Source organism: Esox lucius, chromosome 12 (assembly GCF_011004845.1).
Source record: "Esox lucius isolate fEsoLuc1 chromosome 12, fEsoLuc1.pri, whole genome shotgun sequence".
Taxonomy (NCBI): Eukaryota; Metazoa; Chordata; class Actinopteri; order Esociformes; family Esocidae; genus Esox; species Esox lucius.
Window position 1 is genome coordinate 23,575,257 of NC_047580.1, and position 12,956 is coordinate 23,588,212.

Below are 12,956 nucleotides of genomic sequence, written 5' to 3' on the forward strand. Positions count from 1 at the left end.
GGACCTGAAAGAAGCAGCTCATGCTCAAACACCCACAAAATGTAGCTAGAGTAAAGCAGTTCAGCATGAGAAAGAGAACCACCACAGCCATGTGACGGACTGAATACCAACTAGTCAGTGCAGCCAAAGGTATCAAAACCAGTTATTGAATGTGAGGGGACAGATTACTTTCCCACCCGGGGCTCTGGGTGTTTCTTAACTCAGCTTTTTATCTGACATTCTGTTTTGGTTCAAAATCTGATAATATTGAAGGAGAAGAATATAAAAAAAAATCAAGGAATCAGAAAGGGGGAAAAATGTTTGTTCACTGCAGTGTATTTGTGTGTGTGTCCGTCAGTCTGTCCATCCATCCATCTGTGTCTTTGGGTGACTGGTTGCAGATGTACACTCTACCTGCATCTGCTCAAGAGGGATTTCAAAGCTGAACGACTCATTGTAGTATGGATTCAGAGTATTCTTTTTCACCGTGGTCTTCTTCTTTTTCAGACGCTTGCCGTTCTGCAGCAAGTGGATCTTTACATAAGGATCTGCGAACAGAGTTAGTCACACATACATAAACTAACAATGGCTCACTGTAGATCAACAGGTGTGTAAGAAGTTATATTATATTCATGGTTTCTGCAGAGTGCAATGGCTAAAACACAGTACTTCCGTACCATCTGGCCTCCATTCACAACACAAAGGAAACCAGAAATGGTTGCAGTGTGGTGAGCCGCCAGCAGGTGGCTACTAGATCTGAGTACCGCAGAGTCAGCACGTATGCCAAGACTGAATCACCTCAGGGATTGGCTGCTTGTAATGTAGGCTACAGCAGATCAACATACAGATCAAAATCACGATGTTTATTCACGAGGGTTTACTGGAGCCTATTTTATGTTACATTGCTGAGCCGTTACCACAGAACAATGAGCAAAGAAACCGTCATTTGAAATAGCTGTATTAAGGGCTTGGTAACGTGGGCGTTGTGACCGGTGGTTGAATATGGATGTTCACTGTACTGTCTCATTGTCCTCGACTATGCACTGAACCAGGACATTCGGAGGCTTATATATCAGATTTTTTTTCTTTGTGATTTCATCTCTTTTTACCTGACAGTCCTCCCACATCCATCTTCTTGAGGTTCTTGGCCTCTAGGATACATATGGTGAGTTTCCCTGCAGTGGGCACGTAACGCAGAGAGATGCAGATATCTCCCAGCTTCTCTTGCTGTGCGTGGCATGGGAGAGAAGAGGGGGAAAACGCTGTTTAACGGAATAATGTCTAACTTCATCGTATTTATATACGATGCTAATAAACACAATTGAAATACAGGAAACGGTTCCAAAAATAGTATGAACAGTGTTCTGATCTGCATAACGTTAATACTTATATGAATATTTAAAAGGACTGAATACAAGGGGTGAGATGCTTCAGCACATTTACCTCTTCTTTCTCTGCGCTGTCCAAATCCCTCCACTCCTCCAGTGGCTGGGCCAGATCCAGTTTGTGTAACGGCAGTTTAACCTCTCCAATGACGTCATGCTTGGAGAAGCGGTCAAAATCAAAGACCTGCATGACTAAAGTCTTGCCGCCCATCTCCTGGAAGGGAATCTGAAACATATATCGACGTCAATGACACCGTGTTTTTATGTCTTATCATACAAAGCAAGAACACCCTGGTTTAGCTGAGGACAGTGCGTATGATTTTGAACTATTTTGACATCATGTGTTCTGACCCTAACTGATGAGAGGCACCCATGCACAAATAGCCGTATGTAGCATCAAAGGAATCTCCCACTTTAGCCTTATGAACAACGGCTTGAGTATGAAATAAATGATTAGGAGGTTTTATAATGGTCATCTGGATATCCTTAGGTTGTCCACTTTTTGCTAGGTAATCATTAAATTAAGAGTATCTTGGACCTGTTTGGTTATCTCTAAAAATGAGTCTGTGCTATATTTCTCTGCACTGGGAGCAGATGCTGTCTCTGTCCCCAGGGAAGAGATGGGTATGTGGGAATGATTAGTGGCAGAAGAGGAACAGAGGGCCAAAGCCAGCCTGAATAGAGTGCTGCTCACTCAGCAGAGCCGAACACAACCCTGTTCTATCCTTGGGAGGGTATAGCCGGTTTCTCGTGAAGAGCTGTGTCAGCAGCCAGACAGAAGGGAGGGAGGTGCTGTTCTCCTTGGATTGCCGTCCCAGCCTATTCCCTGTTCTGCTCAGCTCTGACGCTTCAAAGGCTCTGCTTTATCACTGGCCAAGTTCTGATTTCCAATCAAATTCCAGCCAGATACTAGTTTAATGAACAATCTAAACAGCTGCTCTCCTTCGGATGCACACACGCACACGCCCAGCCCACGCACACACACAAATTAACAGAAAACAGCTGGGTACAGAATGTAGCTTTAATTCGATTCTGAAATTGGGAAGCTTGAGGCTACTTATGGATCATGAAATTAGCCTATCATATCTGCATACTGTATACATCTGACAAATAGTTTGTAATTCATAATTTTAAATGCAATAGCTTATATTTTTGAAAATATGGAATGTGTATTATATATATTTATATTCAGTTCCTTTCTGGTCAACCAGGCAATGAATCAAAAAAGGAGGGACAGATAGATTTTTCTAAAGGACGTTTTTATAGATACATAATACATATCTGTGTGTTATGTACTATATCTAAGCATTTCTAAATACAAGGATCTGACTCTGTCATCGCCTGAGGCGTTTCTGTTGTGGAGACTAGCTGGTATCAGATGCAGGAAGTCTGCAGTGGATTTCTCCATTATGAGGTGTTATCTGAAACAGCAGCCCGGCAGATTATTTGGATAAGAGAGAGCATGGCTGATGCATCAGTATTTGGGGAACTAGTTGGCAGAAGTTACGATCCTGCCATCACCCACAGCTAAGGTGTAAAATTAAAGGGAATGTTCATTGATTCCAAATGTTGACCATATTTTTTCTTTCTGTTTTTAATCACTCCTTGTAAAATTGTCCTTTTTTTCTCAGAATCCATTAATGCAACATAAAAACCGTTATAAGCATGTTATGAAATAAAGTCAAAAAACAACAAACTCATTCATATCCTTGCTAAGAAAAAAGGCATTTTTCTTTGAGTGCAGAGGTATTATCCAGAATAAGATTTCTGTGGAATATACGTTGGTCTCAAGTGCTTCAGAGCATCTCACAACATGCTCAGACACATTTTCATTATGCCTTGCAGTCGTCCATAGCTAGGCGCGTTGCAGATAGACAGATAGAACGACAGACAGAAAATACAGTAATCATACAGTATCCAACCTTGAAGATGAAGGTCTCATTGAAGGTAGGGTTCAATGTCTTCTTGTGCACCTTGGTGGTAAAATGCTTCTTTTTGTCTGGGAGAACATAGACCTTGACATAGGGGTCAGAGGTGCCTCCACTGTCCATGGACAGGAGGTCAGCTGCTTGGAGGAGGCCCACTGTGAGCTGGAAGCATAAAAAGGGTCAGTCAGTCTTTCCTAGACAGGAAAACAGTAAACAGTGTATTTGGGTCACAAAAAACACCCACCTTGTTATCCTGGAAATCATAATCAATGGAGTACTGGAGCTTCCCGAGCTTTTCTTTCTCCTTCACCTCTTCCTCTTTCTCATCTCCGGTCATACCAGTCTCGGCATCATCTTCATCATAGTCATCATCATCCTGTTTCTGAAATGACAAAGGGGAGGTGGCAGCCGTTCAAATGTCAGACGTTGGAACGGAGAGTCAAACAACACCTATACGTTCTTCTTCAGCAGTCTGGTTGGTCACAGCAGCCACCTACCTGCCCATTACTAACTGCAGGCCAACCCAAATGATTCTAGTGCAAATCTTTTCATCCATGACCTTGTTTGCAACATGACTTGATTTCACTATTCCTTGGGTGACACCATTCATTTTCGCACTCTTTATTCAAAATTCCTTATTTAATGCATATTAATTGACAGAATAAAGAATGGGAGGGATGGGCTGAGGTCAAATGAAATAAAAAAGAAAAACACTGCTACAGGGGAATTCTCTGGCAGGACAAATGCTGGGCAACCCATTAGATCAGATAAGATCATCCTGTAAGGAATATATTGTGTCCTACAGATGGGATCAGATCTTAGACAGTGAGCCGTGTCAATACACTTCCATCTGCAACATTAAACATCTACTCTTTACAACTCTAATGATAAAGTCAAATATACCACAACATGTCCTTCAGTGTGACATGTTGTTCCAGCAGCCAACCCAGGCATTTAGACAATGGCAAAGGTTTATTTCAAAGCGATGCAAAAAATTATCCAATTCTATCCATTGCCCTCTGATAAGAAATCATATCCCTACTGTATCTGAATGTTAATGTTCCAATAATCTGTTTGCATTATTGCTGTCAACATGCTGTGATTACACCTACACTGACATAATCACTGTCATTATTTTATGTACAGAAGAATCATCCAACATTTTCAGTGGATATAAGCTAATAATTCCAGCTAATACATATTGTTATTGCAGATGTACTATACATTGAGTTTAAGAACATCACTGCATATGATAATACATTGAATTAACCAAAATAGTTAACCATGATTGCTGACCCTTTGAAAGGATTTTTTTCCCGATCTCCTTATGCATTATTAAATATTGTCCATGACACAGAAATGACTCAATAATGAAAAGTAGTAGGGCCATGCTATTCACCGCAGAGCTTACCCTAGAAGAGGAACCGGGACAGTCTGCAGCTCATTCTACGTTGTATTCTAAAACACAGACACCCATCCAAACAACAGATGTGCACACGCCACGCACACACACACACACACACACACACACACACCCAACCAATTACTAACACATCCACTCAGACACACAGTATTGTACATACTACATTCACAGCCTTGCATACTATTACCTCATATTATTGGCACCAAAATGGAACCAACAACAAGAAGAGGGAAGCACACATGACCACACACACCACTCAAAAAAGCTCTTGCATGCAGGCTTGCCTAAAAACCCCTGCACTCATTAAACACATGCACGCATACACGCCAAACATACATCTCACACACACACATACACACACACACACTGTCTCCTTACAGTGGCATTCTTTACATTAAACACACACACGCATACACGACACACACACACACACACACCCACACACACAGTGGCATTCTTTATGTTAAACACACACCCACCTTACAGTGGCATTCTTTATGTTAAACACACACGCGCATACACGCCACACATACACTCACCTAAAGGATTATTAAGAACGCCTGTTAAAATTCTCATTAATTCAATTATCTAATCAACCAATCACATGGCAGTTCCTTCACTGCATTTAGGGATGTTGTCCTGGTCAAGACAATCTCCTGAACTCCAAACTGAATGTCAGAATGGGATAGAAAGGTGATTTAAGCAATTTTGAGCGTGGCATGGTTGTTGGTGCCAGACAGGCCGGTCTGAGTATTTCACAATCTGCTCAGTTACTGGGATTTTCACGAACAACCATTTCTAGGGTTTACAAGGAATGGTGTGAAAAGGGAAAAACATCCAGTATGCGGCGGTCCTGTGGGCAAAAATGCCTTGTTGATGCTAGAGGTCAGAGGAGAATGGGCCGACTGATTCAAGCTGATAGAAGAGCAACTTTGACTGAAATAACCACTCTTTACAACTGAGGTATGCAGCAAAGCATTTGTGAAGCCACAACACGCACAACCTTGAGGCGGATGGGCTACAACAGCAGAAGACCCCACCGGGTACCACTCATCTCCACTACAAATAGGAAAAAGAGCCTACAATTTCCACGAGCTCACCAAAATTGGACAGTTGAAGACTGGAAGTATGTTGCCTGGTCTGATGAGTCTCGATTTCTGTTGAGACATTCAGATGGTAGAGTCAGAATTTGGCGTAAACAGAATGAGAACATGGATCCATCATGCCTTGTTACCACTGTGCAGGCTGGTGGTGGTGGTGTAATGGTGTGGGGGAATTTTTCTTGGCACACTTTAGGCCCCTTAGTGCCAATTGGGCATCGTTTAAATGCCACGGCCTACCTGAGCATTGTTTCTGACCATGTCCATCCCTTTATGACCACCATGTACCCATCCTCTGGTGGCTACTTCCAGCAGGATAATGCACCATGTCACAAAGCTCGAATCATTTCAAATTGGTTTATTGAACATGACAATGAGTTCACTGTACTGAAATGGCCCCCACAGTCGCCAGATCTCAACCCAATAGAGCATCTTTGGGATGTGGTGGAACGGGAGCTTCGTGCCCTGGATGTGCATCCCACAAATCTCCATCAACTGCAAGATGCTATCCTATCAATATGGGCCAACATTTCTAAAGAATGCTTTCAGCACCTTGTTGAATCAATGCCACGTAGAATTAAGGCAGTTCTGAAGGCGAAAGGGGGTTAAACACAGTATTAGTATGGTGTTCCTAATAATCCTTTAGGTGAGTGTACATCTCACACACACACACACACACACACCCACACACATACTGTCTCCTTACAGTGGCATTCTTTACATTTGTCGTGGGAAATGCTTTGCATTCAAGCATGCTGGGTCACAAAATGCAGGAGAATTTACTACAGTAGTCTATATAGCAAAATGTATATGAAATGAATTGGCTGTTTTCTTTGTCCTATAGTGTCAGTAATGACTCCTGATGTGCTTGTAGAGTAAGTCATGTATTTTACTAGTCAAGATTGCATACTTTGTAATCCTGAAAAACGTTGTGTCAGTGGAAATTGCACATCCATCGGAAAGTCATGCTATTTTGGAATGTTCCAGTCTAAAATATACTGTACATGCAATGGGATTCAAGGATTACAAAAGTCTGAAAGTATGCCCCCATTGTCATAACTGTGATGACTTTTCAATTGCGAGCTCACAAGGAATTATGATACCCGAATATAGGCAGTCAATTGATGCCGCGGGTTTTCAATTTGAGTCACACTGTCTAAAGATAATTCAAATGCAGCTCACATTATTACTGGTGGGCAAACTTTCTGGCACACCATTATTTTCTACCATTATTTTCCAGGGCGAAATGAAATCGCTGGTTCAACCCTGATGGGTCAGCAGCATCATGGGTCATCCAAGATAGTTACTCTCAAGTCAAGTTGTGGCCATTCAATGGTACCTACTGAAAGGGCTTGCGTTGGACTTTGTCAAAAGATTTGAACCTCTTTATCTCACCTTAATGTCTGAGCGTGTTTGCACAACTGAATTTAGGACATATAGAAATGACATATAAATGTCACACTTCAAACAGAGAGAAAATACTAGGATTACAGTATTGTAAGCGCCCTGAACTGATAATTACAAGCACAATAGTGCGCTTAATTAGGAAATACAATTGTGGAAGCACAGTGAAAGATTTTGATGAGGTAAAATTTCACCCATTATTTGACAAATAGCCAACCTCACCCTTTGCACATGCATGTTAGTGATCTCTAGTGAGTTGCACTCATCACCATTCAGGGGAAACACCATTGGATGAGTTTCACATTCAATTCAGAACCATTTCAAACATGTACACTTCCAGAGGTCGTAAGAGTTTAAATTTTTTTTGTATCTTTTGGCCAAATTGCAACCTCTCCACGGATAACCAAGACATCCCTGTGGCAGTCGGTGCACAGCGTATCAAATCAGTGGACTTGCGAAGCAGCTTAATCGCTCCCATAGCTACACCCTCAAGCACCCGCAGCGCCTAAGCTTGCAAGACCAAGAAAGCCATAGCACTGTCATCATCGCCAAAAACTTTTTCACAAGCCCAGCCCACCCCCACCTCTCCCCCAGCCCTGGTCTGCGCTTACGCACAGCGGCCAGAGAGGGGCGCCGCGTGCCATCAGACCTACCGTCGGGAGAGAAGTCCACCACAGTCAAGATACACGGAGCACATACAAGACATAAAGCAGGAAGGAGGAGAGCAGAGAGAAATGAACAGACTGAACTCAGCAGACACCAGAGAGGGAAATCAGAGCAGAGGAAGAGTAAACCACACATTATATGACACAGAGGAAAAATGACACAGCCTTACAATCTAACAGAGACAGTGACAGTAGATATTAACATAATCATTAGGCCTTAGAAGCTCCAGGGGAATTGTGTTTTAATGAACACCATCAGTTATTGGACATTGCTGGTTGTTCTTGGGGTTGTGGAGTAGTACTGAATTGGCCAAAAATGTACATCATAAAATGGCAGACTGTGTGCACTGTACTGCACTGACAGTATGGGAGGTTTGGAATTCAAATTTTACACTGGCAATTGTGAAATATGTAAAATCAATGAAATAATATATTGACAAGCTTTACTGTAAGTTGCATAAAGAACAGCGTAATTCCCCCATGCAAAAGAGCTGTGTGATTTTTTCTGCCAGGTCACAAAGTAAAAGATGAAGCACAACTAACATTTCTGACAAATACACTAAATAACAGAAATAAATGAAGACGGAAAGGGTTATTGTTTTTGAGATTTTTACAGTTCAATAATGGGCTACATTTCTAACTAAACATGCAAAAAGCTATGAATTCTAAATGGCTGGACAACACTCAATTTTTAATGTCCACTGAGTAATGTGGTTGTTATTTAACTATCATTTGTCATCAAGAGCCTTTCTGCTGTTTTTGAAATACAAAATTCGGAGTTTAACACCCAATGCCTGAACCACATAAAAAAGCGAACATATACCTGTTAGAATTTGATTCTACCCAAATCACATTCCAAATGCAAATATTTATTCTAGTGATGCATTATTTTGTACATATCCCTGAGGTTGAGAACGGAGCAGCTATAGTTTTAAGGTAAATTTAGGCCCAAGCTGGTTTTTGTGACATGCAGGTTTCTCCTTTATGACACTCATCCCCCGGGTGGAACCTACCTCTCCTCCTTTCATGTTCTTCAAGCCCATTTCACCCTTCCCTTTCTTGCCCTTCTTGTTCTTCTTCTTCTTGCAACAGCACTTCTTAACGATACAGAAGCAGCACGTGAGAATCAACGTGGCAGCTACCACAGCAATGGCGATGATGGCCCAAGAGGGAACTGAGAAACAAACAAAACAACACACACACACACACACACACACACGCACGCACACACCGCAAGATAACAAACAAGAGAATGGTTTGACATTTGACCAACCAATTATTCTGATATGTTCTTTGATATGACAGGTCAAAGTCATGTTAAAAAGGCGCTAGCTAAGCTAACAATTAGATTTGGTACTGAATTGGATTTTCAGAGAATGCTGTTAGGAACGACACCTCCTGATCAATATTGACATGTGGATGTCAGTGCCTTCAGGGGTAGAACAGATCTAATTCCAAAGCCGTTGTTGGTTGAGTATTGTGAATAAACGTAAAGCGATCTTATCTGGACCGGTCCAAAGTAGGTGTTAGTTACGGTGCAAAGGGAAACGCCTCTGACCTGGACACACACTTACGTGGGATCTTGTCGATCTCGTTGAGGAACTTATTTTTGATGTCATCAAAGTCACCATTCTTGACGGCCTCTGTGGAGTTGTCTGAAGAGGTGGGAGCCACGGGTCCCGGGGCGACGGTTAGGACAGCGGCGCCGGTCGGCTCGGGTCCAACCATGGCTTCTGGCTTCTTCTTGAACAGATTCCACTTCATGCTTGACGGCTATGCCACACACAGTCCTAGTGAACAGGGAGACAACTGTGAACCCTGTGTCATAAAGGACACATACAGAATAGGCACTAAACATTCTGGACACAGAGAAAACTGGTGGCGTGACAATCTTATCTGGAGCAACTTAAAGCAAATGAGAACTTACATTAAGTTTTCACCCTGGTTCCCATGGGAACTGAACCCTGACACTGCAGCACTGAGCTTCACAGGACATCGATGCATAAAGGTCCTTTCTTGATTTTCGATTTCTTGAATGCCCTTACTTAATACAAGTAACATTGCAACACTCCCTTTGAACAGCGTATTGTATCTATTTACTTTGCATTTTGAATGCCTGAGCAGTCAAAACGGTGTAGGCAACTCTCTAGTCCCGCCGGTGGGCTTGTGTTTTAAACAGAGCTAGAATCAAACTGCCACCAACAGTAGCGTTGGTGGCAGTCAACAGCCTTGTGTCAAAGTGCAGCCTTGGTAATATGAGCTTGCAAAAAGCCTTTCTCTGGTCTATCCTGTCTCTCTATATTAATGAAATGTTAATAATTTAATAATTTCCCGGAAACTGGCCACAGAAAGTCCAGACATAATATTATTCTACTAGTTATTAATGTCGTATGACGGTAGAATAACTTATGTTTGTGAGGTTATGCAAGTAAGTTGCATAAGACAAATGGACATAGACCTCAGGTTTTGGATTTGTTCGTCAGCAACACTACATTGCTCTATTTGTGTGAAATGTGCAGCATGATTTAGCAAAAGATAGCCAAAGGTACAGAGATTACAAATGATGAAACTTGAAATAATGTGTTCTCTCAGTAGTGAGTCATTAGCCTTCTGTTGTATTCAAACACATTTCGGCAAAAAATCATTAGAAAAGAAAAGGTTAGTGAAGAGGGAAAGGGTTCACTGACAGAAATACCACACAGCAATTTGGCCACAGGTGAAATAAACACTTGAGTAAATGAGGGATACAACTTATACTGAAAGAGAATGTAAGGAAACAGACACGCCAAAAGGAGGTCATTAGAGTGTTCATTTGTGTGAATAACAAGAAAAGTCCCACAGTGATCATCTCCAGCCAGCTCAACAGTGAAAGTATCCCACTGGTTGATGCTCGTAGCAGAGAAGGTTAGACAGAACTGAATTATCATTGGCAGAGACTGTTGTGGTGAAGGCTTTTATCTCCTCTGCCCTCAGAGTGAGGTGGGGTGGAGAACCAGGGTAAGACCAGGGGAGAACCAGGGTTAGACCAGGGGAGAACCAGCGTTAGACCAGGGGAGAACCAGGGTTAGACCAGGGGAGAACCAGCGTTAGACCAAGGGAGAACCAGGGTTAGACCAGGGGAGAACAAGGGTAAGACCAGGGGAGAACCAGGGTAAGACCAGGGGAGAACCAGGGTTAGACCACTGCTTTATGGCAGCCATTATTCATATTTAAATTTCAGATCTCAGCCCTACCTCTGATTAATTATACATGGTGTTTTTCCCTTTTAAAATTGGACAAGAAATTCCTGTCTGAAGGCAATAAACCAAATATCATAATAAATATTTTTAATGTGTTGTTTTTCTTCTTCATTTTCTTAATGCTTTAACTATATTATATAATTACCAATTTTACATAATATTCCAAATATGCTGTCTACATTTGAAATAAAAAAGTATTGCCTGTACAAACAGTCTGGACAGTGCTTTTTCAATCATCAGAATTCAAATTCTAGACATGCCCTTACAATCAACAAAACAGATGAGCAAAACACTGGTAAATACTCACTGTTGATGCTTACAGGACATATTCACCAACTAAACAACTACCTTCAGACCAGTTAAAAGAAGCAGCATCAGATTTAGAGTCACATCTCCGCTTTGTTCCCTCCGTTAGTAAGAGACTCCTCTGTTTCTAAAAAAAAGGTTTGTGTACAATTTTTACATGTCCCTGAGCAACATTAATCCTGATATGATTTGGCCCTCATCAATATCACACTGCATCAAACTTAGATGGGAAGGGCTTTTAGTCTGCATTTCTCATTTGCAAACAGACTCTGGAATAAAGCATATCTCTAACAATGTGTTATTGACTTCAAATAATCACTTCACACAAGGTAGAAAATATTACAACTCATGTCTGATTTGCTGCATTTTTTCTAAATAAAAGCTAAGATTTGGATGCTAGGGGAATTACTGTCGGTAAGCAGAGGAGAGGAACATGATGTTCTCCTTTTTTGGTTCTAAGCTCTTAAATTATGGATAAAGCTGATTGTGGTCTCACCTCAACGTGGAGCTCACACTCTTCATCTTTCTCTCAGTTCCTCTCAAATCCAAGCTCACAAGCATGCACATATTTTGATTTCTGTGTATGTTAGCTAACTCTATTGGCTTTGGATTTTATTTTAACCAAATAAATCCAGTCTGATCCCTGTGAACCCTTTCAAGGCGCCCATGGGCATGGTGCTCAGCTAATTATCATTCCGTTTCCAAGGAAGGGTATAAGCAAACTCGTGTTAATTATATATCAGTGGATGCTATGGACTTCAGAAAACATACACGCCCCTGCAAACAAAAGTTGTTAGAGCAGTCCTGGTCCACTGAAAGTCCTGGTTCAACATACATGTACACTAAGCAGAAGAGGTGTAGGAAAAAGGGGACGTGATTAACACACTGCAGGACTGGCAGTGTGACAACAACATCCTCCACACTGAAGGGAGTTTCCTGTCTGGCCTGCTAGTAACACCATCTCCATGCTGTGCTGTGTTTCTTCTCAAACGGCTGATTAGCAAGCCGGTCAGTGCTAGGAGCAAATAACCTGAGGAGAGTGAGCACTCAGCAGTATTGTGGTGTACTGTTTCCGTAATCAACAACACTGACTATAATTAATGAACACACTCCTATAGCCAGATGAATGGCAAGCCCCCTGTTTCGCCTTGGCATCTGATGACCCCTTGTCTCCATCGTTTTTACCTCAGTGGCCAGCCTACGTCCAGACATGAGCAAATCTGATTGCAACACCCCTTTTCGCCCATTTGGAAGGAAAACACGTCAGTCTAAACTGCGGATTGATATTTGGCTCAAAACGGTCACTAGGTATGGAGGAAATTGGTCACATGAGCATGTTGGCCGTGGCCCGGGGACAATGTGGCTGGGAGCACTCGGGTGGTAAATGAACTATTGGACCAAGGGCATCGTGGAAGGTTTTTAAATTGACAGAAGCGTTTGGTCAACCACAGTGTTGGCCGGTTGTCAGTTAGGTTGCGCTTGACAGCATTTTCGGGGGCTGTGTAAGATTCAGGGTGTTTTAGTGTG

At 42.0% G+C, this 12,956-nt stretch overlaps 1 protein-coding gene across 6 annotated transcripts in view; it reads right to left on the reverse strand.

Moving 5' to 3' along the window:
- The window catches only part of LOC105013720 (synaptotagmin-2), a 68,403-nt gene that overhangs the window by 7,483 nt on the left and 47,964 nt on the right, over positions 1-12,956 (reverse strand). For 5 of the 6 annotated variants that reach the window (XM_020052066.3, XM_010875446.5, XM_034295756.1 and 2 more), the window contains 7 exons: positions 9,459-9,674; positions 8,898-9,058; positions 3,537-3,674; positions 3,287-3,454; positions 1,423-1,590; positions 1,089-1,206; positions 394-527 (listed from right to left, as the gene is read on the reverse strand). In XM_020052066.3, the coding sequence (XP_019907625.1) occupies positions 394-527; positions 1,089-1,206; positions 1,423-1,590; positions 3,287-3,454; positions 3,537-3,674; positions 8,898-9,058; positions 9,459-9,648 (1,077 nt within the window). In that variant the 5' untranslated portion in view covers positions 9,649-9,674. The remainder of the gene's footprint in view (positions 1-393; positions 528-1,088; positions 1,207-1,422; positions 1,591-3,286; positions 3,455-3,536; positions 3,675-8,897; positions 9,059-9,458; positions 9,675-12,956) is intronic. The other variant, XM_034295757.1, reaches the window with a different exon arrangement.